The sequence below is a fragment of the Sus scrofa genome, chromosome 3 (genome assembly GCF_054392235.1).
Source record: "Sus scrofa isolate SSC_HxYL_T2T_F1_AM1 chromosome 3, Sscrofa_HxYL_maternal_Yorkshire_Landrace_v2.0, whole genome shotgun sequence".
NCBI lineage: Eukaryota > Metazoa > Chordata > Mammalia > Artiodactyla > Suidae > Sus > Sus scrofa.
This window is the reverse complement of record NC_139385.1, coordinates 69,588,513-69,615,164: the sequence shown is the minus strand read 5'-3', so window position 1 is coordinate 69,615,164 and position 26,652 is coordinate 69,588,513. Positions and strand designations below refer to the sequence as shown.

General features: G+C 41.1%; 1 protein-coding gene across 6 annotated transcripts in view; it reads right to left on the bottom strand.

Moving 5' to 3' along the window:
• The window catches only part of EIF2AK3 (eukaryotic translation initiation factor 2 alpha kinase 3), an 83,197-nt gene that overhangs the window by 13,804 nt on the left and 42,741 nt on the right, over positions 1-26,652 (bottom strand). For 2 of the 6 annotated variants that reach the window (XM_003124925.5, XM_085018723.1), the window contains 9 exons: positions 24,636-24,870; positions 23,851-24,013; positions 22,480-22,620; positions 21,467-21,589; positions 19,181-19,401; positions 18,534-18,646; positions 13,761-13,883; positions 9,639-9,788; positions 6,788-7,568 (listed from right to left, as the gene is read on the bottom strand). In XM_003124925.5, the coding sequence (XP_003124973.2) occupies positions 6,788-7,568; positions 9,639-9,788; positions 13,761-13,883; positions 18,534-18,646; positions 19,181-19,401; positions 21,467-21,589; positions 22,480-22,620; positions 23,851-24,013; positions 24,636-24,870 (2,050 nt within the window). Of the gene's footprint in view, positions 1-6,787; positions 7,569-9,638; positions 9,789-10,212; positions 10,339-13,760; positions 13,884-15,602; positions 15,741-18,533; positions 18,647-19,180; positions 19,402-21,466; positions 21,590-22,479; positions 22,621-23,850; positions 24,014-24,635; positions 25,791-26,652 lie in introns of those variants that run through there. The other 4 variants (XR_014841506.1, XM_085018724.1, XR_014841507.1 and 1 more) reach the window with 4 other exon arrangements.

Below are 26,652 nucleotides of genomic sequence, written 5' to 3'. Positions count from 1 at the left end.
AATAATAGCAAATGCATATACAGTACTTGCAATGAGTCAGAAGCTGATCTAAGCAGTTAATTACTATTAACTCATGTGATACTCATAACCCCTTTGGTTCTGATAGTCCGCCATGCCACAGATATGAAAACTGAAGCCTAGGAGTTCCCATCGTGGCACAATGGAAATGAATCCAACTTGGAACTAGGAACGAGGTTGTGGGTTCGATCCCTGGCCTTGCTCAGTGTGTTAAGGATCCAGTGTTGCTGTGAGCTGTGGTGTAGGTTGCAGACGCGGCTCTGATCTGGCGTTGCTGTGGCTGTGGTGTAGGCCGGTGACTACAGCTCCGATTAGACCCCTATGGGAAACTCCATATGCTGCAGGTGCAGCCCTAAAAGGACAAAAGACACCAACCAAAAAAAAAAAAAAAAAAAAAAAGGAAAAAAAGAAAGAAAAAAAAGAAAACTAAAGCCCAGAGAAGGGAAGTAAATCACTCAGGGTTACCTGACTGGTAAGCAGTGGAGCAGGGATTCAAACCCAGGTGGTCTTGGCTCTGTGAGAAAGTATTTCTCTCCACAGCCATATGGCCAGTTTTTTTTTGTTGTTTTTTTGTTTTTGTTTTTTTGTCTTTTTGCTATTTCTTGGGCCGCTCCCAAGGCATATGGAAGTTTCCAGGCTAGGGGTCTAATCGGAGCTGTAGCTACAGGCCTACGCCAGAACCACAGCAACGCGGGATCCGAGCCGAGTCTGCAACCTACACCACAGCTCACGGCAAAAACGGATCGTTAACCCACTGAGAAAGGGCAGGGACCGAACCCGCAACCTCATGGTTCCTAGTCGGATTCGTTAACCACTGCACCACGACAGGAACTCCCTCAGTTCTTGCCCTAGGGTAGCTTATCCCTGCTATTTGGTGAATGAATGAAACACACTGATCTTTTGGTCTGTGTCTGAGAAGGGAAAGCAGGCTGACAAGGAGAATAAGAACCAGCCGCCCACATACTCCACACACTCCAGCAGCCTGAGTTCTCAGCTCTCCCATGTAACCGTTTATAGGATACATCTAACCATGGGTTCCTCAAACTCAAAATCCCTGACAGGAAATCTATCATTTCTTCCTCAGAGCTTACTCCAACCCCAGCTAGCATGATCATTCATAGCCCTACAAATAAGGGGACACGGAAGCCATTTAGCTCAGAAAACTGACTTTCATTGGGCTTCAAATACTGCCAGATAAAACCGATCTTAGGAAGTTCCCGCTGTGGTGCAGTGGTTAACAAATCTGACTAGGAACCATGAGGTTGCTGGTTCAGATCCCTGGCCTTGCTCAGTGGGTTAGGGATCCGGCATTGCCGTGAGCTGTGGTGTAGGTTGTTGCTGTGACTCTGGTGTAGGTCAATGGCTACAGCTCTGATTAGACCCCTAGCCTGGGAACCTCCATATGCCGAGGGAAGCGGCCCTAGAAAAGGCAGAAAGAGAAAATAAAAATTAAAATAAAAACAATTTTATTCCCAAGCTCCAATGGCATCATACAATGTGGACTTTGAAATAATTTAGAGCATAGAACCAAAATCTACAACCATAACCTCCTACATTCCCACAAATAACTTTGTATGAGAAACGGGAATAGACTCTGCTGCCTTACATTTCATCGTTCTCCCCTCTTGTGCTCTGGTGTCAGCTGTAACTACCCGACACTAACTGACTTTTTTCTCTGGCATCCGCCCATCCTCCTGTGCTTCTGCCAGAAGCATCCTGACTCTGGGACCTCCCTTCCTCCGGGCAGCCACTTCACGGTTTCCCCATGAAAGTGATCTTGCGGCTGCATCCAGGGGTGGCAGATACCAATCAGCACAGTCCCCACCTCCAGCCAAGAGACTAAGGATGACTAAATGTCCTTGGCTTATCAATTTGAAGAAAATCCAGGACTTCTGATCAGAGTAGGGTAAAGTGATGCTTTTCTCTCTTGTACCTCCAGAAGATTTACAGCATGGAGCCCTGAGGACTGCTGGCAGCTATGCTGAGACTATGAAGGGAGAGTCTGCCTGCAAGTGGAAATAAGAAATGGAGTTGGCGCGTGGGGGGTGTGTGTGCGCAGGTTCTGATCCCGGACAAAGCTTTACTTCAATCTTGGACCATTCTTAGAGTTCCCATCATGGCTCAGTGGTTAACGAATCTGACCAGGAACCATGAGGTTGCGGGTTCGATCCCTGGCCTTGCTCAGTGGGTTAAGGAACCAGCGTTGCCGTGAGCTGTGGTATAGGTTGCAGACTTGGCTTGGATCCTGAGTTGATGTGGCTCTGGTATAGGCCGGAGGCTACAGCTCCGATTAGACCCCTAGCCTGGGAACCTCCATATGCCACGGGAGCAGCCCTAGAAAAGGCAAAAAGACCAAAAAAAAAAAAAAAAAAAAAAAAAAAATCTTGGGAGTTCCCGTCGTGGTGCAGTGGTTAACGAATCCGAGTAGGAAACATGAGGTTGGGGATTCAATCCCTGGCCTTGTTCAGTGGTTTAAGGATCTGGCGTTGCCGTGAGCTGTGGTGTAGGTTGTTGCTGTGACTCTGGTGTAGGCCAATGGCTACAGCTCTGATTAGACCCCTAGCCTGGGAACCTCCATATGCTGTGGGAGTGGCCCTAGAAAAGGCAAAAAGACCAAAAAAAAAAAAAAATCTTGGACCATTCAGTGACATGGGACAATAGATTTCTTTCTTTCTTTTTTTTTTTGATGAAACTAGTATAAATACTTCAGGGCTGCAAAGAAAGGAACATGCCAAATAAAATGACACAAGCATAGAGAAACGCATCAGGCATTGTGCTAAGGATCTAGGAGATGAATCAAGCAGATACGGCTCCGTCCCTGTGAAGCCCAGAGGATAAATAATTCAAGTGTGATGAGAATTAGGAGGAGAAATACGGATTCTATGAGGACACTGAAAATCAGTGTAGCTGAGAAAATCAGTGTACACTGAGAAAATCCCACTGTAGCTAGGGTGAGGAGAAAAGCCTAGGAGTTCCTGTTGTGGCTCAGCAGGTTAAGAACCTAACTAGTATCCATGAGGATGCAGCTTCGATCTCTGGCCTTGCTCAGTGGGTTAAGGATCTGGAGTTGCTGTGAGCTGTGGTATAAGTCACAGACTTGGCTTGGATCTGGCGTGGCTGTGGTTTTGGCATAGGCCAGCAGCTACAGCTCCAATTTGACCACTAGCCTGGAAATTTCCATATGCTGCAAGTGCAGCCCTAAAAAAAAAAACAGACAGGGAGAGAGAGAAAAGCCAAGAAGTCAGTCTGGAGAATCAAGGGCCAAGGAGTGATGATGTCACAGTGACCAAAATACAAAAGGGGAGAGGGCCTAGAAGGTTTAATGTTGGGTCAATGACAGGTCAGAATGAACAGAACACAAAGCTTTTCAGCTGGGAATGAAAAATCTTGGGGGAATTTTTTCGGGAACACTAGAATTTGTGTGTGTGTGTGAGAGAGAGACAGAGAGAGGGAGAATGTAGGTAAGAATCCTTGCCTTTATGGAGCTCACATTCCAAGAAACAAGATAAAAAAGTAAACCATATATAGATTGTGACATAGTGATAAGCACTACGGAGGGGAAAAAATGAAGGCGGAAGAGAGGAAAAATTGAATGGAGCTAGAGGGTGGTTGCAATTTTATAAAGGGTGATTAGAGAAGGCTTTGTGGAGAAGGGTATTTGAGCAAAATCATCACAGTAGAGACGAGCTGGCTGCTCATCAAAAAAACTTGACTCTCTTCTTTTAACCATAAAGTTAACTGTCATTTCTTATCCTGCCTTGCCGTTAGGTGTGGCTGCATAACTGAATTCTAATTCTAGCCAATGGATGTGAGCAAAAGTGGTAGTGATTCTCTCTCCTCTTTTTTTTTTTTTTTTTGGCTGCACATGGCATGCAGAAGTTCCCAGGCCAGGTATCAAACCTGAGTCACAGCACCAACCTGAGCCACAGCAGTTCCAGTGCCAGGTCCTTAACCTGATGAGCCACCAGGGAACTCTAAAAGTGATTCTCACTGATTCCAACCCTGGCTCATAACCTTATCAGAAATCTTAAAAAGGAATTTAAGAAGAAATGAATGTTCTGATTTCTAGAAAACCTAAAGGGAAAATTAATTTTCTTAAACTTTTTTGGTGCATGGGCAAATACAGAAAAAAACCTTTAGACAAAATTGTTGCAAATATTCACCAGTATCTCTTTAACGTTACAAAATCAGCAGAAGAATATACAAAATTTATAAAAATATCAACTTAACATTTTGTGGGAACAGTAAGTATTAAGTGCAAGAAGAATGCATATATCAGTGAACTGTTTCTCACCAATCGATAAATGTTTACCATACTCCTATAGCCAGCACACTCTCAAGTGAGGGAGGGGTGTCTGGCCTCCTGGCAGTCTTCTCCTTTCCAACAAAAATAAATCATCTCTCAACTTTTCATTCAGTGCAGAATAATTTCTGCCAATTCGTGTTGGCCCATACTGAAATCACTGACACATAGTGATTATATATAACTCAGTAAAAATTATTTTGGAAAATAAGAATTACTTCTAATTCTTTTTTTTTTTTTTTTTTTTTGGTCTTTTTGCCATTTCTTGGGCCGCTCCTGCGGCATATGGAGGTTCCCAGGCTAGGGGTCGAATAGGAGCTGTAGCTGCCAGCCTACACCAGAGCCACAGCAACGTGGGATCTGGGCCGCATCTGCAATCTACACCACAGCTCACTGCAATTCCAGATCCTTAACCCACTGAGCAAGGCCAGGGATCAAACCTGCAACCTCATGGTTCCTAGTTGGATTCGTTAACCACTGCGCCATGATGGGAACTCCGAGAATTACTTCTAATTCTTATCCATAACTCTTAAAATATACTCAAGGATTAAAAAAAAAAAAAAAAAAAAAAAAACCTAGTGCGGATTTTAGAAGAAAATAATTCATCCAAACAGCTACTGTGGTGTCTGACACAAGTTTGTGGTTACATAAAACGAAACTGAAAATACTCAGTAGTCCAAAACGATTGAAAGTTCAAGCTACTTGAATAGAAAAATATTTATATCTTCATGATACACCTATCGATAATCTTTATGATTAAATGGAATAAGGTAGAAATTGGTTAAATCCAAATTTCATGCAGCTATTTCAGAAATACATACTCAGGAAATGCTGCATGTTTTAGTAAGAATCTTCTGTAATCGAGCGCACTGCCTTGCCACAATATTCAAGAGCATATATACTGAAAATAGAATTAAAGGCTTGAGAGCTGGAAACAGTCACCTAGCTAATCCTTTTCTACGTTTCACCACCCAGCTTCTCACCTCCTTTCCTGAAGTCTAAGTGGTTCAGGAATGAAGGGCAAAAAGCCTGGAGACTGGCCCCAGCTCAGAGCTGGCTAATGAAAGAACACACGTCTCTCAGACCACTTGGGTCCTTTACTAAGCTGCTTGGGGGCCCTTAGGGACCTGTGTCAGTGTTACTGAGAGCCAGACGAAAAATGATAGATCTGCTCATGGTGGATTTTACACAAAGATTTTTTTTTTCCTATCAGGAGATGGTGAATACTTTTTCCCATAAAATGGACATTAATGCATTACAGAGGAGAATTCACAATTTGCTCCAAGTTTTTAAAACATGAGAGCCTTACTTTGCTGTACAGCAGAAATTAACAGAACACTGTAAATCAACTGTAATAAAAAAAATAAAAACAAAAAACACGAAAGCCTTCTTATTTTTGCATAGTCCCCTACAGGCTCATCTTCCAGACTTCTCCTGCCAATATCTTTCTTCTCCTCTGTTCTTAAGTTTACTTCGTTAAAAACTGACAAATTCTGGGGAGTTTCCATTGTGGTTCAGCAGTAATGAACCAAACTAGGATCCATGAGGTTTCTGGTTTGATAACTGGCCTCGCTCAGTGGGTTAAGGATCCGGCATTAACATGAGCTGTGATGTAGGTTGCAGATGTGGTTCAGATGGCTGTGGCTGTGGTGTAGGCTGGCAGCTGCAGCTCCGATTCAACCCCTAGCCTGGGAATTTCCATATGCTGCAGGTTCAGCCGTAAAAAGACAAACAAAAACAACACAATAAAAACAACCCTGAAAAATTCTGCAAGTACTGCTCTCAATCACAAAACATCAGAATGACAAGAAAAATATAGGATATTATTTATATGTGGAATCTATTAAAAATGATATAAATGAACTTATTTACAAAACAGAAACAGACTCACAGACATAGAAAACAAACTTATGTTACCAAAGGGGAAAGGGAGGCGGAAGGATAAATTAGGAGGTTGTGATTAGCAGATACACATTATATAAACATCATCTATAAAACAGATAATCAGGAGTTCCCTGGCAGCCTAGTGGGTTAAGGATCTGGTGTTGTCATGGCTGTGGCTTGGGTCACTGCTGTGGTGCAGGTTTGATCCCTGGCCCAGGAACTTACACATGCTGCATGCATGGCCAAAAATAAATAATTAAATTAAATTAAAGAGATAACCAACATGGACCTACTGTATTACACAGGGAACTATATTCAATAGTCAGTATCTTGTGATAACATATAGTGGAAAAGAATCTGAAAAAAGAATAGTTAATACCTTGCAATAACATAATGGAAAAGGATCTGAAAAGAACATATATCAGATACATTGATCTGAATCCACTTTGCTATACACCGGAAACTAATACAACATTGTAAGTCCAATAAAAAAATAAATGACTTGATGAAAAGACAAAAAACCCCCAAACCAAACCAAAAACCCACACTGAAACCCTTGGGTGATGTTCTGCAAATACAGACCTTGAGGTCCCTGTGCATGAGCCCTTTGCTGTGCAGAAATTCTACCGCCTCCACAATCTGCAGGAAGATGTGCAGACACACGCTCCTCTCTCGCTCCTCGATGGTGCAGCGGCTGTTCAGCCAGTCTTTGAGGTTTTCCTTTCTGCACAGCTGCATCTGGATGTACAGATACACTTTCGGTGAACTGGGCTGGAGTTTTTCCGTAGTGTTTTTAGTGAGGTCTAAACTTAAAGTGGTCGGTCTTGGAGGAGAAATAGACAGAGTAGGTTCAGAGGAAGATTTGCTACTGGAATGCTGGAGTGCAGTGAGTTTATTAGCACAGTGGTTGCCAATAGGCAGTCGGTTCATTCTGGGCTCTTCTTTGCTGGATGCGTTATCACAGCCAGAATCTTCAAACACTATGGAAGAGGAGGTTCGCTCCCTAGACCTGATGTAGGGAGAAGATTCAGAAGGACAAAGTTCAAAGGAGTGCCCATCATTGCTGCCGTCCAGAGTACCGTCCTCCAAGTCACAGTCTGTAAGGCAGCTGTCCTGGAGGTTGTACGCTGCATCCACTGACTGGCTGGCATCTCCATGGTCCATTCCGGAAAGTTCCAGGGGAGAGAACTGGCTCTCCGATGAACTCGTCTGGCCACAGGAAATCCCCATAGAGAAAGACCTGCTGCTTCGTGGTGAAGGAGCTATGATTTCAATATGTTCCTTGGTAGAGCCAGGATCCACTCTGCGTATTTTAACGGATGGTGCATCCATTGGACTCGGCGAACTGAGTGGCCAGTCTGTGCTAAAAGTGGGAGAAATACAAAGGGATGAGAGTGAATATGTTGATGAAGTTCTGTGAACTACATCCTTTGTTTATTTTTATTGAAGTATAGTTGATTTACAGTGTTGTAACTACATCCTTTGTTTTTTGTTTGTTTTGTTTTTGCTTTTTCACTTTTTAGGGCCGCAACTGTGGCATATGGAAGTTCCCAGGCTGGGGGTCGAATCAGAGCTGTAGCACCCGGCCTACCCCACAGCCATAGCAATGCAGGATCCTTAACCCACTGAGTGAGGCCAAGGATTGAACACTCATCCTCATGGATACTAGTTGAGTGGGGTCCTTACCACTAAGCCACGACAGGAACTCCTATATCCTTTGTTTCCAAAGCTTCAACTATAGTATGAAGCCAAACCAAACAACAACACAGAGGTTCAATGAAAACATGCTACAGGAGACAAAGAACATCATAGTCCACCCATTCCTTACTTAGAAAACTTGATTTTAGGAGTTCCTGTCGTGGCTCAGTGGCTGATGAATCCGACTAGGAACCATGAGGTTGCGGGTTGGATCCCTGGCCTTGTTCAGTGGGTTAAGGATCCAGCGTTGCCATGAGCTGTGGTGTAGGCTGCAGACTCGGCTAGGATCCTGTATTGCTGTGGCGGTGGCGTAGGCCGACGGCTACAGCTCCAATTTGACCCCTAGCCTGGGAACCTCCATATGCCGTGGGAGCGGCCCTAGAAAAGGCAGAAAGACCAAAAAAAAAAAAAAAAAAAAAGAAGAGAAGAGAAAACTTGATTTTATACTCGAAACAGTTATCTGCAACTGTCATGCCAAGAGCAGCCAAGACCTTTGCATAGAACACAAGGCACAAGGGAAGACCAAGGCCAGGACCTGACAGTGGCTGTGATTTGAGAAAGCCCTCAGCCAAATTAGGGCAGCAGCTCACAGAGCTTTGAGACACAGGGCCACTTCAGTTGGTCCTTTCATGGTTTGGCTACTGGCTGCCTGTATAACAAGTGTCACTGTAACTAGATACCTCCTGTGGTTCAGGGCTGTGTTTGGTACTTTTAGGCAAGAATTTCACTCCAGCTGTTTGGTAAATAGTCTATTTGTAGTCTGCTTCCTTTCTGTTCTCATTTAGTAGTTTCTATTTTATTTTATTTATTTGCCACATCCTCAGTGCATAGAAATTCCCAGGCCAGGCGTCAAACCCATGCCATAGCAGCAACCTGAGCCACAGCAGTGACAATAACAGCTCCTTAACCCACTTCACCACCAGGGAACTCCATGTTCTCATTTAGTAGTTTTTAATAAGGCCTTTCTTCCTAGAGCATAGAATATTTAACATAAATATCTTCAGGTTGCCTATGTTTATATATTTTTAAGTAGAAATAGTTTAAAACTACTTTAGAGAAGAGCTGTAAATTGCTAACTACTAAGAAACTCAAGAGTTCCCTTGTGGTATAGCAGGTTAAGGATCTGGAGCTGTCACTGTCACAGCCCAGATCACTGCTGTGGTGTGGGTTTGATCCCTGGACTGGGAACCTTCCACATGCTGCAGGCAAGGCAAGAAAGAAAGGAAGAAAGAAACTAAATAAAAATTTTAAATAAAAAATGGAGACAAAAGCAGACAATATCTCTTATTGAGAAAGGCTACTATAAATTGCCAGTGAATTATAAGTCATAGGACCGTGTCTACCAATAAATTCATGTTCTGGACAAAAAAGAAAAAAAATTAATGTTCTAAAAACGAAATCAACTTTTCACTTAACAAGTGACTAGAGGAAGTTCCCTTGTGGTGCAGTGGGTTAAGAATCTGGTGTTGCCGCAGCGGTGGCGCAGGTGGCAATTGTGGTGTGGGTTTGATCCCTCCTGGCCGGGGAACTTTCACAGGTGCAGTCAGAAAAAAAAAAAAAAAAAAGAAAGTGTCTAGACAACGTTCCAAAACACAATGACAGGAAACAGTAAACTTAGATGTTATTTGCTTTAAAAAATTTTTTTTCTAAAGTTATAGAAAGGATATTTTGTTCATATAGGCAAATAAACTAGCCTCAAAGAAATAAAGTGTAAGCCTATGTCTAACCAGGTTACCTTTCATCTTTCAGCCAAATTTCATCCATTTTTTCTTGCCACTTCTCTGGTGGTGCTTCCAGCCAAGCATTGAAATATCTAACAATTCCTGGGTGTTCAAGCTTGGCTAAGGCTTTAACTTCTCGCATTACCTTTTCCCGAGCCAATTCCCTGAAACAGAGAAACAAGGAAGCTGTGAAGTAGCCATCACATCCAATATTGAAAACTAACAAATTAAAATTCTCCTTTGATTCTAAACCTGCAAACAGAAGAGCCAGCCTAGTGGCATAATTCTAAAAAGCCACATAGTAAGTCCTGCATTAAAAAAATATATATGTATTTTAGGATTTTTTTTTTCTTCTGGAAATAAGTGCTACAAGTCCACACACTGCTTTCCTCAAATAAAACTTTCTTAGCTGATTAAAAATGACCACAGACCCTTAAAGAGAACTGCTTAATGCATGTTAATCAAAGGGGGATGAATAGGCTTAAGTGAAGGGTTCAGAAAAGAGAGCTCAGCATGGCAGCTCAGGAGGATGCAGAAAAGCCCACGCTGACAAGATACAGACAACAAGGTGAAAGGCTTGAACAAGCACCTTTGCCTGGTGAAGCCTCAACTACTATCATAGGCGATGATGTTTCACGAAAAAAGCATCTGGATTTGATCTTCTGATCTGATTTTCTGATGATCTAAGCTTACATTCTAGGGTCCCACTATCACCTGAAAAAACACGATATATAGAAGTTATATCCTCTTCCCTCCCCAAGAGAGGGTCAGTTCCTCCCACTTTTCCTCTCTGTGCCTTTATCACTGTTACTGTTCCCAGCCTATGAATTCTGGCAACATGTCTGAATTCTCCACCTTCAGTGACCAAATCCTATCAGCTCCTCTTTTTCAATTCCTTATATTCATTCCTCATCTGTCCCCACTTCTGCTGCACTAATGTTTTGGATCTTAGGACTGAAACTCTGCCAACTAAATAAATAAATGAGAGTTCCCGTCGTGGCTCAGTGGTTAACGTATCCGACTAGGAACGATGAGGTTGCGGATTCAATCCCTGGCCTTGCTCAGTGGGTGAAGAATCTGGCATTTCCATGAGCTGTGGTGTAGGTTGCAGACGCAGCTCAGATCCCGAGTTGCTGTGGCTGTGGTGTAGGCTGGTGGCTACAGCTCCAATTAGACCCCTAGCCTGGAAATCTCCATATGCCGAGGGTGCGGCCCTAGAAAAGACAAAAAGACAAAATAAATAAATAAATAAATGCATACATAACAGAAATAAACACACGAACAAAACCAACCAGCCAACCAATAAAATCTAATGAACACGCCTATCTCTGACCCTTTCTTCCTAACAGCCATCCGCGCACCACCTCCACTTGGATCGAGTCATTCTCCTGCTCAGAGGCACAAGTGTCGATGGAATAAAATCTAAACTCCTCTGTCTGCCATTTAAGGTGCTGCCACCCATCTTTTCTATCCTTCCTCCATACTAGCCTCCATTCTTACCCTCGGTCCCCTGGTGCCAGAACCTTCACTAGTCTCTACATCCCCTGTGCATGTCTGCCAAGAGCCTGTGCCCAGGCCATCTTGAGTACCTGGCCTTCCCTCCCTTCGTGTGTGTCTACTGAGGGACTGGCTGCCCTTAAACACGGCGGAGACACCACCACCTCCATAAAGCTCGCCTTCCTTCATCGCCTTTCAGCTACATCTACATTTTGTCCATGAGAAGTTATTCACTAAGCTAAGCCATGGGTCACAGTCTCCCTTGCATTGCAGTTATCTGAGTATATGCACGAGAGCTTCAAATGGTTATAGGTTGTCGAGGGCAGAAGCCTTGCTTTATTTTATAGTCTATGTGATGCCTTGTACATATGAATATTTAAGCTACTCAAAAATGATATACCAGGGAATTCCCATTGTGGCTTAGTGGTTAACGAATCTGACTAGGAACCACAAGGTTGCAGGTTCGATCCCTGGCCTTGCTCAGTGGGTTAAGGATCCAGCGTTGCTGTGAGCTGTGGTATAGGTGGCAGAGGTGGCTTGGATCCTGCGTTGCTGCGGCTCTGGCGTAGGCCAGTGGCTACAGCTCTGATTGGACCCCTAGCCTGGGAGCCTCCATATGCTGTAGGAGCGGCCCTAGAAAAGGCAAAAAGACAAAAAAAAAAAAAAAAAAAGATATACCAGGAGTTCCCATCATGGCACAGTGGAAACAAATCCGACTAGGAACCGTGGGGTTGCAGGTTCGATCCCTGGCCTCACTCAGTGGGTTAAGGATCCAGTGTTGCCTCTAGCTGTGGTGTAGGTCGACAGCTGTAGCTCCAATTAGACCCCTAGCCTGGGAATGTCCATACGCTGCAGGTGCCGCCCTACAAAGCAAAAAAAAAATTTTTTTTTAATTTAAAAAAATGATATACCAAAGAAAAAAAATAGTCCCATGGTACTCAAACCGTTCCATTTCTGTGTCCCTATCTGTTGGACAGCATGTTTAAGTACTGGTTAGGAAGACAGCTCAGCAATAGTGCACATTTAATCAAGAATCCACAGGAACTTCCACAGTAGATTCGAAGGAAGGTATTAATGGAAGCCCATCATTTTATTTTATTTCATTTCATCTTTTTCTTTTTTCTTTTTTTTTAGGGCCACACTTCTGGCATATGGAAGTTTCCAGGCTAGGGGTCGAATTGGAGCTACAGTTGCTGGCCTATGCCACAGCCACAGCGATTTGAGATCTGAGGCACATATGCAACCTATACCACAGTTCATAGTAACACTAGATCCCCAAGCCACTAAGCAAGGCCAGGGACTGAACCCACATCCTCCTGGATACTAGTCAGATTTGTTTCCACTGCACCACAACAGGAACCCCAAGCCCATCATTTTAAGCATCACTCTGTTTGGAGCCACAAATTCCACTTCTAGTAAATCTATCCTAAGGAACAGATGTGATCAAAATTTTATACCAAAGATGGACACCATAAAGTTATTTTAATTGTAACACATGAGAAACCTAAATATTCAATAAGAAATGGTTAAGATATGGCATGTGTATTGACTGGACTATTATCTAACCATAAGATACTTTTAATATATTTTAGCATTTCAATAAAATACTCTTAATAGCATGGAAAGTACTGAGGATTCAACGAATGAAGCAACAGATAAAACTGAATTGCACTGATAACTGTGCTATCAACTAGGTAAATTTATGACCAGAAAAAAAAAAAAACGAAAGAAAATATTCTAAAATGTTAAAACTGTTTATTACTGAATTGAGAAGACACAAATGGTTTTTGTTTTAATATCTTTTCTTTTTTCCATGATAAATACAGATTATTATTTTGTCTTTTTAGGGGTGCACCCGCATCATATGGAGGTTCCCAGGCTAGGAGTCGAATCGGAGCTGCATCGGCCAGCCTACACCACAGCCACAGCAACAGCAATGCAGGCTCCAAGCTGTGTCTGTGACCTAAACCATAGCTCATGGCAACAGTGCTTAACCCACTGACCAAGGCCAGGGATCAAATCCACATCCTCATGGATACTATGAGGGTTTGGTTCTGTTAACTGCTGAGCCAGGAGGGGAACTCCAATATAGATTATTTTTAAATGATGCTGTGTATCTGTGGCTATTAAAATTCATTCTAGGAAAAGTCCTGAGTTGTTAAGAATGGGCAGGAGTTCCCATTGTGGCTCAATGAAAACGAACCTGACTAGTATCCATGAGGATTTGGGTTCAACCTCTAGCCTCACTCAGTGGGTTAAGGCTCTGGTGTTGTGATGAGCTATGGTATAGGTTACAGACATGACTCAGGTCTAGCATTGCTGTGGCTGTGGCATATGCCATCAGCTGCAGCTCCGATTTGACTCCTAGTGTGGGAACTTTCATATGCCATACCTGTGGCCCTAAAAAAACAAAAAAGCAAAAACAAACAAACAAGGGCAGATTTTTTTAAGCAGATACAAAGCGGTCAATGTAGATCATATTTTTTAGACAGTTGGTTACCTGGCAGCATTCAGAACATAACACTCAGAAACTAAGTTTTATTTGGTCTCTATGGAATATATAGTAAGAAGGACATACTGCTTATGAGATTACATAGTACAGTCCCAACTCCAAGTTCACTAAAAGTACCATTCATTACCTGTTCGGGAGACGGATTCTCTTGATGGCATAATTGCAGTCGTCTACTTTGTTTCTAGCTTCAAAGACAACTCCAAACCCCCCACGACCCATGCACTGAATTGGTTCAAAATCTGTTAGATATCTTTAAAAAAAAAAAAAAAAAGTACATTTAAAAAAGTTTGCAAGTAGTTTTAAATTTTATAGTAAGGTAATAATCAGTTCAATCTTACGATATGTAAAAACGTATAAACTAAGTCTAATAGAACTTATTTTAATAAATAGTGTAGTTTAAATTCTAATAACATTGTTTTGTTTTCTGTTTGTATAAATGAAGCAAACGTATTTTTTTTTTTGGCTGAGCATGAAGCATGTGGAAATTCCCAGGCCAGGGACTAAACCTGCACCACAGCAGTGACAATGCTGGATCCTTTAACCGCTAGGCCAGCAGGGAACACCTCCCTAGGAATTTTCTAAAAAATTAAAAAGCTTCTGCTTCATGGAGAATCACTTGTTACTCACTTACTCTTTCTTTTTTAAAAAATTAAGTTGTAGTTGATTTACAATGATATGCCAATTTCTGCTATACAGCAAAATGACCCAGTCGTTATACACACACATTCCCTTTCTAATCACTTATTCTTATAGCAACTTTAGGACTGTTCTGTCCTATCCAATACTTTCTATCATCCATCAAAATATTCTACCCTTAATTCTCTAAACTTTTACCTCCTGTGGCATTCTGTACTCAATTAGAAAATATATTTTAATCTTATGTCAGTGCCTGTGTATTTTACAGAAAAAATTTTTAATTAGTCCTATTATATTTAAGTACTTTTTTTTTCTTTTTAGGGCTGTACCTTTGGCATATGAAAGTTCCCAGGCTAGGGGTTGAATCAGATCTGCAGCTGCCAGCCTACACCACAGCCACAGTAACACTGGATCTGAGCTACATATGAGACCTACGCTGCAGTGTTTGTCAATGCCGGATCTTTAACCCACTGAGCCAGGCAGGGACCGAACCTGTATCCTCACAGAGACAATGCCGGGCTCTTCACCCACTGAGCCATGGTGGGAACTCCTAAGTTCTTTTTTAGTCAGAACTCTCTCGAGGAACCAAAGCTATCTGAAATTTGCTGGCATGCCTCACGGGTCACTATGCTCAGCACCAAAGGTATCTGGATGGAAGCTAACTCACATCTGTCACTTACAGATGGGCCTCCTCTTTGTAGTCTATTTCCTCCTTTAGTGCCCGACTCACTGATCTGCTCTGTATATGCCAGATGACTTGCACCCATGGCCTTTCAAAATTTCAGGGCTTTTGCTTCTGCTATTTGCTCTATGAAGTCAGCCTACCTCTTTATATTTATTTACTAAAACTTTATTCTTAGTTCATTCTGCTCATCCACCACCTCTACAAGTCCATGTTGATGTTCTTAGAGCATGACGCATAGAGTACTGTGGACTTCTTAAACTTACTCCCCTCCCAATATTTTAGGTTATTTACACATAGCTTTCTCTCCTTGCTGCCACTGAATAGTGGGGGCCTTGACTGCAGGGAAGCATTCTTTTTTTTTTTTTTTTTTCCTCTTTGTATTTCCAAAGCCTGAGCTTACCTGGCAAATAGAAAGTCTGACAGACATCAAATAATGCATGAATTAATAAATGAATGAATGCATGCTATGGAAGTTATTCTTCCAGCCACATGGGGGAGGACTGAATTAGATTACCCTGGGTGTCCCTTAGAAGGCTAAGTTTATTACATTATGACTTGCATACTCTGATTTAGTAGCTGGCTCAGCTGGTTAGAGCACAGTGTTGAGGAGGAAAGACAATAGATCCCAACCCTCCGTGGGCCAATTACCTTCACAGAGAATGAAGAGTAATACTCTGTATCCCTAAAAATAGCTAGTCAAGGTACTTCAGTACAAATCCATCTCCCCAAATGCAAAAGCCCATGAAGTTCAGGTCCTACTCCTGGAGGGCCAATTGAATTATCTTCCTACATTAAAGAAAACACTCTTGTGAAAATGGAAACATCTTTTGAAAAAAAAAAAAAATTAGATATGATGACCGATTCCATAAATTTAAGTTTCGCCTCACCTAAGGACCCAGCTTAGGACTTAAACTCATACCGGAATCCAGAGTTCATGCTCTTAATAATGCCAAGAACACAGTAGGCACTCAACGAACATCGAGTACTATACAGAGCTCCTGCATTTTACAAACAATCAGCTGTTCTCTTCATATTAAAATGAAAGGAAAATAAGTCCAATTCAACTTTAGAGTACATTATTCCAATTCTTTTCACAACAGCCTTACAAATATATATTTATCCACCACAGCCCACTCTTCCCCCATCTCTGCATGTCTCTTACTCATGATTTATGGTTCAATTAAAATGTGACCTCATTTATGACACCCTCTTGAATCATCACTGCCAGAGTCTGTGACTTAGTCATGGCTTTTTTTCTGATATGTTTTTTATGTTTTATCTAGCATCATCTTCCCCTGGAGATGTTAGGCTCCTCTAGGAGCTATGCCCAGTCTTTTTATTTCTCCCAAAGCCTGAGATACTGCCTGCACACAGCTGTTCAGAATAAGTGCTGAATGAACAACAAACAGCCTGGGCAGTGAACTGCTGGTGGAGCTGGTGAACCCCGACTTCTCCCTCCCTCACTGGAGGTATCAGCCACTAATGCATTAGTTAGCATCCTTATCAGCAAGGGCATTAACGCTCTTACCACTTGTAACTCACCTAGTAGATTTTGCTAAGACATACATACAGATTATGGTCGATTCTCAGTTTTTGATGATACAGTATGAATGAAGCTTAGATAAATTAAGTCCACAGGTAATCAAAATAACACACATTTTAGCTGAAATTTTCATTATTTTGATCATAAAACCATTACCCTAGATAGTAAGCAGTAAGGTTCTATACTTTTTCCTTGTCCTCATATCACTACAGTACTAAGTATGATACAAAAACAAAGGGAAGTAGTTCTCTTGTGGCTCAGTGGGTTAAGGATCTGGCGTTGTCACTACTGTGGCCCAGGTTCAATTCCTGGCTGGGAACTTATGAATGCCATGGGTGTGACCAAAAAAGGGGGAGGAGAAGAAGTAGCAATAATCCATGTAATAAGAAAATTACATGGATTGAACCACAGAACCATTTCTCATCCTACAAAGCACCCAAATATGTACACCTGATAGACTGCTAACAGATTTTCTACTTTTATTTCACTTTCAAATTATTTGAAAGGGCTGTTTTTTTGTTTTTTGTCTTTTTGCCATTTCTTTGGCTGCTCCTGCAGCATATGGAGGTTCTCAGGCTAGGGATCGAATTGGAGCTGTAGCCACCAGCCTACGCCAGAGCCACAGCGATGCGGGATCCGAGCCACGTCTGCGACCTACACCACAGCTCATGCCAACACCAGATCCTTAACCCACTGAGCAAGGCCAGGGATCGAACCTGCAACCTCATGGTTCCTAGTCAGATTTGTTAACCACTGTGCCACACTGGGAACTCCTGGGCTGCTTTTTAAGTAACCTAACTCCCTCTTCAGCTTTTATTGTGTATTTATTTGTTTGTCCATTTTTGGCCATACCCTCAGCATGTGGAAGTTCCCAGGTCAGGGATTGAACCTGTGCCACAGCAGTAACCAGAGCCACAGCAATGATAAAAGACCCTCAACCCACTGAGTCACCAGGATCTCCCCAATTCTGCTTTTAAAAATGATCAGTTCTATTAGTGTATTTCTCCCTATTTTTCTACTTCTTACTCTAGGGAGAATAAAGATGAAATAAATAATTGAGGATTAAGTAACACAGGAGATTTATATCATATTCTAGCAACATAATAATTACTATTTGGTATTATTAGTACCAAGCCCAGTACATGGCAGAACCTCAATAACTAAGTTATCTGAATAACAACTCAATTTGGTGGTTGTAATTCTTTTTTCATTTCAGTTTTATTGAGAAATAATTGACATACCCAGGGGCTGTAATTCTAAACTTTTATAACACTCTGTTTCTATCCCTCTTACAAATTACTTTGAATAAGTTTAAGAAATCTGAGGGATAAGTCTGTTTTATTTACCTAGATAGTCACACATTTAAAAAGAAGTGAAACAAGATCTACATTTAGAGGTCATTTCTTCTTCTTTTTTTTTTTTGTCTTTTTAGGGCCGCACCCACGGCATACGGAGGTTCCCAGGCTAGGGGTTGAATCGGAGCTGTAGCCGCTGGCCTACACCACAACCACGGCAATGAGGGACCCGAGCCACATCTGTGACCTACACCACAGCTCATGGCAACGCCAGATCCTTAATCCACTGAACGAGGCCAGGGATTGAACCCACATTCTCATGGACACTAGTCAGGTTTGTTAACCACCAAGCCACGATGGGAATTCCGTTCTTCTTTTTCAATACAGTTGGCATACAATATTATGCTAACTACATAATGATTTGACATCTGTACACGTTATGAAATGATCACCATGATAAGTCTAGTAGCCATCTGCTCCTACACAAAGTTACTGCAATGTAGTTAACCATATTCTTTATGCTTTATATTACATCCCTGTGACATTTATTATATAACCAGAGGTTTAAAGCAGATGTTGAATGAACAACTCTTCTATTCTTCATCTATTTCACCCACCACCCCCACCCGCTCTCTTCCAGCAACCATCCGTTTGTCCTCTGTATCGATGGCTGTTTCTTCTTCGATTCAGTTACTACCAGAAGCTACACCACACACATATATTTTATGATAAGAGTCTTACCGTGATACATATCCGGAATTTTTTACGTCATTCCAGTTACTGTCGTTAGCTTCGGCACTTACAGAATCATACTTGTTTTCAGTTTGACACTGAGTTTCAGATTCCTTCCTTTGCTAATAAGGTAGGAGAAATATCACCATCACCACAAAGCTTAATGGAAACTGGGTAACAATCTTAGGCTATAAAATGACATTGACAAATAAGTAATACTGGGAAAAATAAAAGTATAATAAGGACACAAAATACATCATTTGCCTTGTCAAAGGGAAGGGGAATGATCAGGGGAGGGCCAGACTGCGAAGGGCTGAGGAGTGAAGGGGACAAGGACGTGGAAACAAAAGTTTGGGCAACAGTGATTTTATTTATTTATTTATTTTCTTCCTTTCTTTCTTTATTTTTAGGCTGTGCCCGTGGCATGTGGAAGGTCCTGGGCCAGGGATCGAACCCGGGCCAGGGATTGAACCTGTGCCACAGCAGTGACAATGCCAGACACTTAATTTGCTGTGCCACAAGGGAACTCCATGATATTAGAGTAAAACTTAAGTAAATGTGCCCCTTGCCACACTCCCCCACCCCAACACACAGACTCCCAGTTTTCTATGGTTCTAACACTTTGAAAGAAATTAGGTTCTTTAAAAATGTCTTACTCGGTGAGGATGAGGATGGAAGAGTCTGCGCACGATGAAAGTTGTTGCTATGATACAAAAGAGGATGGTCCCAACTATTTCCTTCCACCAGTGCAAAAGGAGCACAGGGTCCTTTTTGCGGATGTTCTTGTTGTAATTCGGGTTGTCGAGAAATCTGACTGTGATCTGCGTGCTCCGTTTGCTCCTTTCCCGCTTGTAGTATGGCAGGTAATAACCATTATCTTCAAAAATAAACATTAGATGTGGTTTAAAATAAACCAATATAAATCCACCTTTAAGTGTTAAAATTATCTAATTCCCTGTCTTATAATATTAATTCTTTTTTCTAAAGTTTCATCTCTTCCTTAGCACATTTCAACACCTTTTTTTACCCTACTTTTTTTTTCTTTCTACACAAATGTTTTCCTTTATTCCATACGCATCATACCTTCTTTTTTTTCCCCTTTTTTCTTTCTTTTTTTTTTTTTTGGCTACCCACAATAATGGAGTTCCCAGCCCAGGGATGGAATCTGAGCTGGAGCTGCAATCTACACACTGCAGTTGCTGCAGTGCTGGAGCCTTAACCTACTGCACTGGGCTGGGGATCGAACCTGCCACTGCAGAGATACCAGGGACCTGTGGCACCACGGCGGAAACTCCACATTTTCTTTCTACTGAATAATAAGACTTAAAAAAACCCTTAAGGGCTACTCCATCCATTATCTCATTAATAATGCAAGAAAGAATTGGTGCTCAAACTCCTTTAAGGATTTTTTTTTGGGTTGATTTTTCATTTATTTATTTTTTATACTGTACAGCATGGTGACCCAGTTACACATACATGTACACATTCTATTTTCGCACATTCTCATGCTCCATCATAAGTGACTGGACATAGTTCCCAGTGCTACACAGCAGGATCTCATTGCTAATCCATTCCAAAGGCAATAGTTTGCATCTATTAACCCCATCAATCCATCCCACTCCCACCCCCTTGGCAACCACAAGTCTATTCTCCAAGTCCATGATTTTCTTTTCTTATGGAAAGGTTCATTTGTGCCGTATATTAGATTCCAGATAACTTTAAGGATTTTAAACTTCATTGTCATTTAGCATCAGTAAAATACCAAATTTTACCATGACTCATTTTTCTCAAGCTGAAAGGAAAACACTGCACCATGCTCTGTGGCTCATTTCAGGCTGTGATATGAGTTTGACATAGAAAGCAGCCTGTCTTTTTATCTTTGATTTTATACCACATGGACACATTACACAATTCTCTCCTACCTCGTATTTTGATCAGTATCAGACAGACTGCTGTTTGTAGTTTAGAGCTCTCTGGTTTTTATTTTTTTTTAATCAATTTAAATTCTACAATAATTTCCCAGTTCTGGCATCTAGGATAACTGATGAGGAGTCTATTTTTTTGCCTAATGCAGATTTGAGGATTTTTTTTTATATCCAACTATTCAAAAGACTTTCATATCTGAATATATCCTAACTTTAAGTACAAGGGAATGTATTTCATGCTAAATTTCACCTATTCTTGACTTTTGTACTAATTTGCCTTGACTGAGGAAAAAATTAAAATAACCTCATTTTAGAGCATTTTCACATAGCTCTATAGGAAACACCTATTTTCTCCATTATACAAATTGATATTATTTAGGCTGATAATTAAATGAGAGCTAATAACAAGAATTAATGCTTATTGAAAACATATTGCTAGCCAGACATGATGCTAATTAGCATTGCCTGTGCATTAGCTCATTGAGACCTTACTTGACAACCCAGTAAGTACGTATTAGTGTTGCTGTATCCTTGTTTTACGGATGAAGGGACGGAGACACAGGGAAGTTAGGTTTACCCACCCTTGTACGTGGCAAAACCCTGGCAATCTATCTTTGGAACTTTGCACCCCTGGCTGCCATTCACAGTATCTGACTCCCAAGACATTTTTTTTTTGTGTCTTTTATCTTTTTAGGGCCACACCTGAAGCATATGGAGGTTCCCAGGCTAGGGGTCAAATGGGAGCTACAGCTGCCAGCCTACACCACAGCATATGGCAATGCTGGCTCCTTAACCCACAGAGTGAGGCCAGGGATCACACTAGCATACTCATGGATGCTAGTCGGATTGGTTAACCACTGAGCCACGATGGGAACTCCCAACTCCCAAGACATTTTATTTTCTACCCTCCAACTGACTACCTTGTATTTGAATTCTATTAATTTAAGTTCAAATTAATAAATGAAAATAAACAGAAAAATAAGACACTGTTATCCATCCCAGTGCAATCACACTTACCATAGGGATACTGCAAGATTGAGAGGGCACCATTACTGTACTCTTCATGAGAAAACTTATCATTACTAAGACACTTGTCGAATTCATCAGACCCTACCAAGACTGGAGTTCTGGAAGGAGAATCTGAAAGGAAATGGTAAATCTTAACTGTTATGACTGTAATGAAAATGTGTGAGCTTCATTCACTCAAAACACAGTCATTCAACCACAGTTCAAGTCAAACAAATGACTTGAAAAGCAATGTTATAGAAAAGATGAGTCATTTAAACAAGTAATTAAAATATGATGAAATATGTGTGATAGAAAACATATACAAGGTACAGAAAGATAACCAAAGGAAGTTGGTGACCTATATTCAACTCATTTGAGTATCTCAAAGATTACAATGTGATAAACATAGAATTTTTCATAAATATTCTTCATATAAATATGCTAAGGGCTAAATGATACAAAGGCATGGTCAGAGAATGGTTAAGAATGTTTCTAAGCTGTTAAGAGAAATATTTTGTCAACATTGATTTCTTTTTCTTCTTCTCTCTCTCTCTCTCTTTTTTTTTTTTGCTTTTTGCGGCCATACCCACAACATATGGAGGTTCCCAGGCTAGGGGTCAAATGGGAGCTACAGCTGCCAGCCTACACCACAGCCACAGCAACACAGGATCCATGCTGCGTCTGTTGACCTACAACACCACAGCTCACGCAACACTGTTCCTTAACTCACTGAACAAAGCCAGGGATCAAACCTGCATCCTCATGGATACTAATCAGATTCGTTTTCGATGCACCACAACTCCTTCAACACTGATTTCTAGAGGAGCAGCTGATGCTTCAATGACATTTTCTAAATGATAATTAAAATTCATTAACATCTGAAATACCTTCCCAGTTTATCGGAAAACATACAGTATATAATAGTTGTGATCCCTGAAATATTCAAAACTAGGGCAAAGACATCTTATGATTTGGCCTCTTAAGATCTTAACAACATCTATAGAAGTTTATAGTTCACTTACGAATTAAGGGTTTCCATTTGATTGTTGGCAAAGGAATAATTGTATTTTCACTATTGACAGATTCCAAGGCCTTAGGACTTGTAGGAAACTTCTCTGAAATTCTAACTGATGACTGCAGATACAGCTGGCCTCTGTACATTCCTGAATCAAACAGAACACTGTCAATTACCATGAGAATCCAGCACTAATAATTTTTTCAAAAGGCTCATTTTGATTTAATAATATTAGATTAATTCTAGCTATTTATTCATGTGCTGCATAGCTTTTTTCAAAGAATCATGCCCAAAGCACCCAAATTTGACCCAAAGATTGTTCAACAAAAGTTGGCGGGAAAGGCGGAGAGTTACACACAAGTGACAATTTTCTTTTCTTTTTTTTTTGCTTTTTAGGGCTGCACCCAAGGCATATGGAGGTTCCCAGGCTAGGGGTCTAATCAGAGCTATAGCTGCAGGCCTACACCACAGCCACAGCAATGCAGGATCCAAGCCACGTCTGCAACCTACACCACAGCTCAGGGCAACACCGGATCCTTAACCCACTGAGCAAAGCCAGGGATCAAACCTGCAAACCTCATGGTTCCTAGTCGGATGCATTAACCACTGAGCCACAACAGGAACTCCAAATTTTCTCACTGAGTTATTTTTGGTAATTTCTGGAAAACTCTTCCAGTAGGAAAATTCAAAGAAAAGAAATCATTGTACTCTTATGAAACTAATAGTTTCGATGAGGTAACCTTTTCCTTTAGAAAACGTGAACACCTGTCATTCCAGAGATATCCTAACAATTCAGTTAAATACCATCACAACACATGTGTGACATGTTATTCTTTCAAATTCTTGAGTTTCATTGAGATGAAAGGGTGGGTAGCACATTGATAAAGTTTAAAGAATTTTATGAATATCTGACCACAAAACTAGCTCAAATAACTAGATTCGAGGGTTTTCAAAATTCACCATATTAAAGGGATTCAATTGCCCAGAATTTTGTTTTTATATTTTAAATAAGTTAGACAGATGCAAGGAAAAAAAAATAAACATATCTTTAAGAAGGAGCAAACTGATAGAGCGGCAAATACAAATGCAAATACAGAAAGTTTTAGATTTTGAGGATCCATCAGTAATGGCAACATTTTTAAGCCTTTTAAATACAGGTCTCAGAGAAAAAGGTTACACTAGAGTAATGAAAAGTTTCAGAACTGGATACATGGGAAAAAAAAAAAGGCAGGAATGGAAATCTTTGTATAAATCTTAAGGCAGAGGATGAATTTAGGACTTAAAGCTACTACAGGGACCCCTAAAGTAGGGAGAAACAAAGTAGCAATACAATCTTGATGTCAGTACTACTATCGCTAGAGAAGAGACATCCACTCACCCAAGTAAACGCTGTTTTCTGTGGCTCCTCGGGCAGCTTCTACAATGTCTTCTTCATCTTCTAAAACTCCATCATTGGTGACGTAACTTGTATCATCAAAAAGGCTGATGGGAATGACTTTGCCATCCTTGACCAACCAGGCAGATGCAATAGGAGTACAAAACTAAACAAAAATAGAAGAAATGTGAATAGCTTCAAGTAGTATTGATATGTAGCCCAACTCCTGAAATACCCTTTCAAACCCCAAATTTCTTTTTATTTTTTTTTCAAATTTCTTTTTAAAGTCTTACTTTTCTAGCTTTATTAAGGTATAACTGAAAATTAAAAATAATGTATACATTTACAGTGTATAATTGACATTTTGATATATTATCATGAAAGAACCAGCACAATCAAGCTGAGATATCCAAGCTGCTGCTGTGGTCCTACACAGCTATTGTGTGTGTGTGTGTGTTGCTAAGAACATTTATGATCTATTCACTTCATTTCTTTTTACTATTTTGAGGAATCTCCATGCTATTTTCTGTTATAGCTATGGCAATTTACATTCTCACCAACAGTGTACAAAGAAACACAGCTGTACACTGTTCACCAACATCCTCACCAATCTTTCATCTTTTTCACAATGATGACTTTTTTCTAAGAGATGTAAAGATCCCCCGTTTCGTAGAGCACAGAGAACAAGGTGAAAATCCAAAATGGCAGTCACTTCCCTCTACCCAACATTTTTAGGCAAACTAAGAAAGAAAGAAACATATTTCTAAATTCTCAGTGGGTTCGGGTACCTGGTATTCCCACTCCAGTTGTCCTCCCTTCTTACTAAACGCCATAACTTTCCAATCAGCAACCGAGACCTTTATCACGGTGTCCGTCGTGGCAGCTTCCTGTTCTTCCACATCTACAATAATTTTAGACTGTTCTTTGTTTCCACTGGGTTTTAAGGTGCTTTCAATAAATCCCGCTCTAGTTTCCATGTCTGGAATATACCGAAGTTCAAAGTGGCCAACGCTGAAATTCCACCTTAAATTCACAAAGGCATGTTTTAGAAATTTACATGAAATAAAGGGTCCAGATCATAAAGAATTCTTCTAGGTTGAAGAAGGAAACACTACAATTTGGCAATGAGAAAAGGAAAAACTAATACAATCCTCTGGAAAGGAGCGTGCTGCTGATTTATGCCACAAGAGGGCATAACTCTCTCCTGACCCTCTGCAACTGGTTCTGAGAGATGTGACCTGACAGTAGAGGTGTGACATTTTTTTTTTTGGGGGGGTCTTTATAGGGCCGCATCTGTGGCATATGGAAGTTCCCACGCCAGGGGTCAAATTGGAGCTGCTGCTGTGGTCCTACACCACAGCCACAGCAAAGTCAGATCCGAGCTGTGTCTGAGACCTATACCATAGCTCACTGCAATGCTGGATCCTTAACCCATTGAGCAGGGCCAGGTATTGAACCACCATCCTCATGGACACCAATCAAATCTGTTTCCACTGAGCCACAGTGGGAACTCAGGGACAGAATTTTTTCTCAAAAATTAACAAATGTTCTGGAGTTCCCGTCGTGGCTCAGTGGTTAATGAATGCGACTAGGCACCATGAGGTTGCGGGTTCAATCCCTGGCTTTGCTTAGTGGGTTAAGGATCCCGCGTTGCTGTGGCTGTGGCGTAGGCCAGCGGCTACAGCTCCGATTGGACCCCTAGCCTGGGAACCTCCAAATGCCGTGGGAGCAGCCCTAGAAAAGGCAAAAAGACAAAAAAGAAAAAAATTAACAAATGTTCATATCTCCAAATGAGGACAATTTTCTCAGAAAATGTTGAAGTCACCCTAAAATGAGGAGCTTGCAGTCTGACTTACCCCCCTCCCTTTTTTTGTGTATGCTTTTTAGCACCATACCCATGGCATATGGAAGCTCCCAGGCTAAGGGTCAAATCAGAGCTATGGCTGCCGGCCTACACCAGAGCCACAGCAACATAAGATCCAAGCCTCGTCCGTGACCTACACCACAGCTCACTGAAATAGTGGATCCTTAACCCACTGAGTGAGGCAGGGATTGAACCCATGTCCTCATGGATATTAGTCGGCTTCATTTCCACTGAGTCACCACAGGAACTCCCTGCCTTATTTAATTAAAGCATGGGCACATTTCGTTCAGGTGCAGAGAAATTAATATATCTCAATAAACCAATGTACAAGCAAGATAAATGCATCAATTTTAGATTTTTATGAAAATGCAGTCTTGAAGGGCAATGTGACCCAGCCTACCAAGCCTGAAGGTCATATACCACCTCAGCTCCAAAATCAGATCTCTACTGACTGAGCCCTGGCTAGTTAGTCATTTAACCTTTTCTGAGTTTCAGTGTCCACATCCATAAAGTGATGTTTCCCCTATAATAACACACGGAAAAATCATTTAACCTACTGACACTATAATGGTTGTGACATTTAGATATAAGATGGCCCTAGAATTCTGACATTTATTACAAAATATATACTTAAGGAACATGGATCTTAGACTCTTCCCATTCTGATGACTCATGCTCTGTTAAGTTGAACATCTGCTCCACTGGAGGCTGCACATCCAGCAAGCACTCAAACACTTAAGGAAACAAAATCCTACCAGGATAAAGGAGGTCAGGTTGCCAGCAGATGATGCAAAGCCCTACTCATAGTCCAGTGAATGTAGAGAAAATATCTTCTTTAATGAATTTGAGAAAATAGTTTTCAAGAAAGGACACAATTATACTGCAGCAGATTAGACAAAATCTGAAAGTCCAATTCACTTTCAAAAGATAAAGATGGGGAG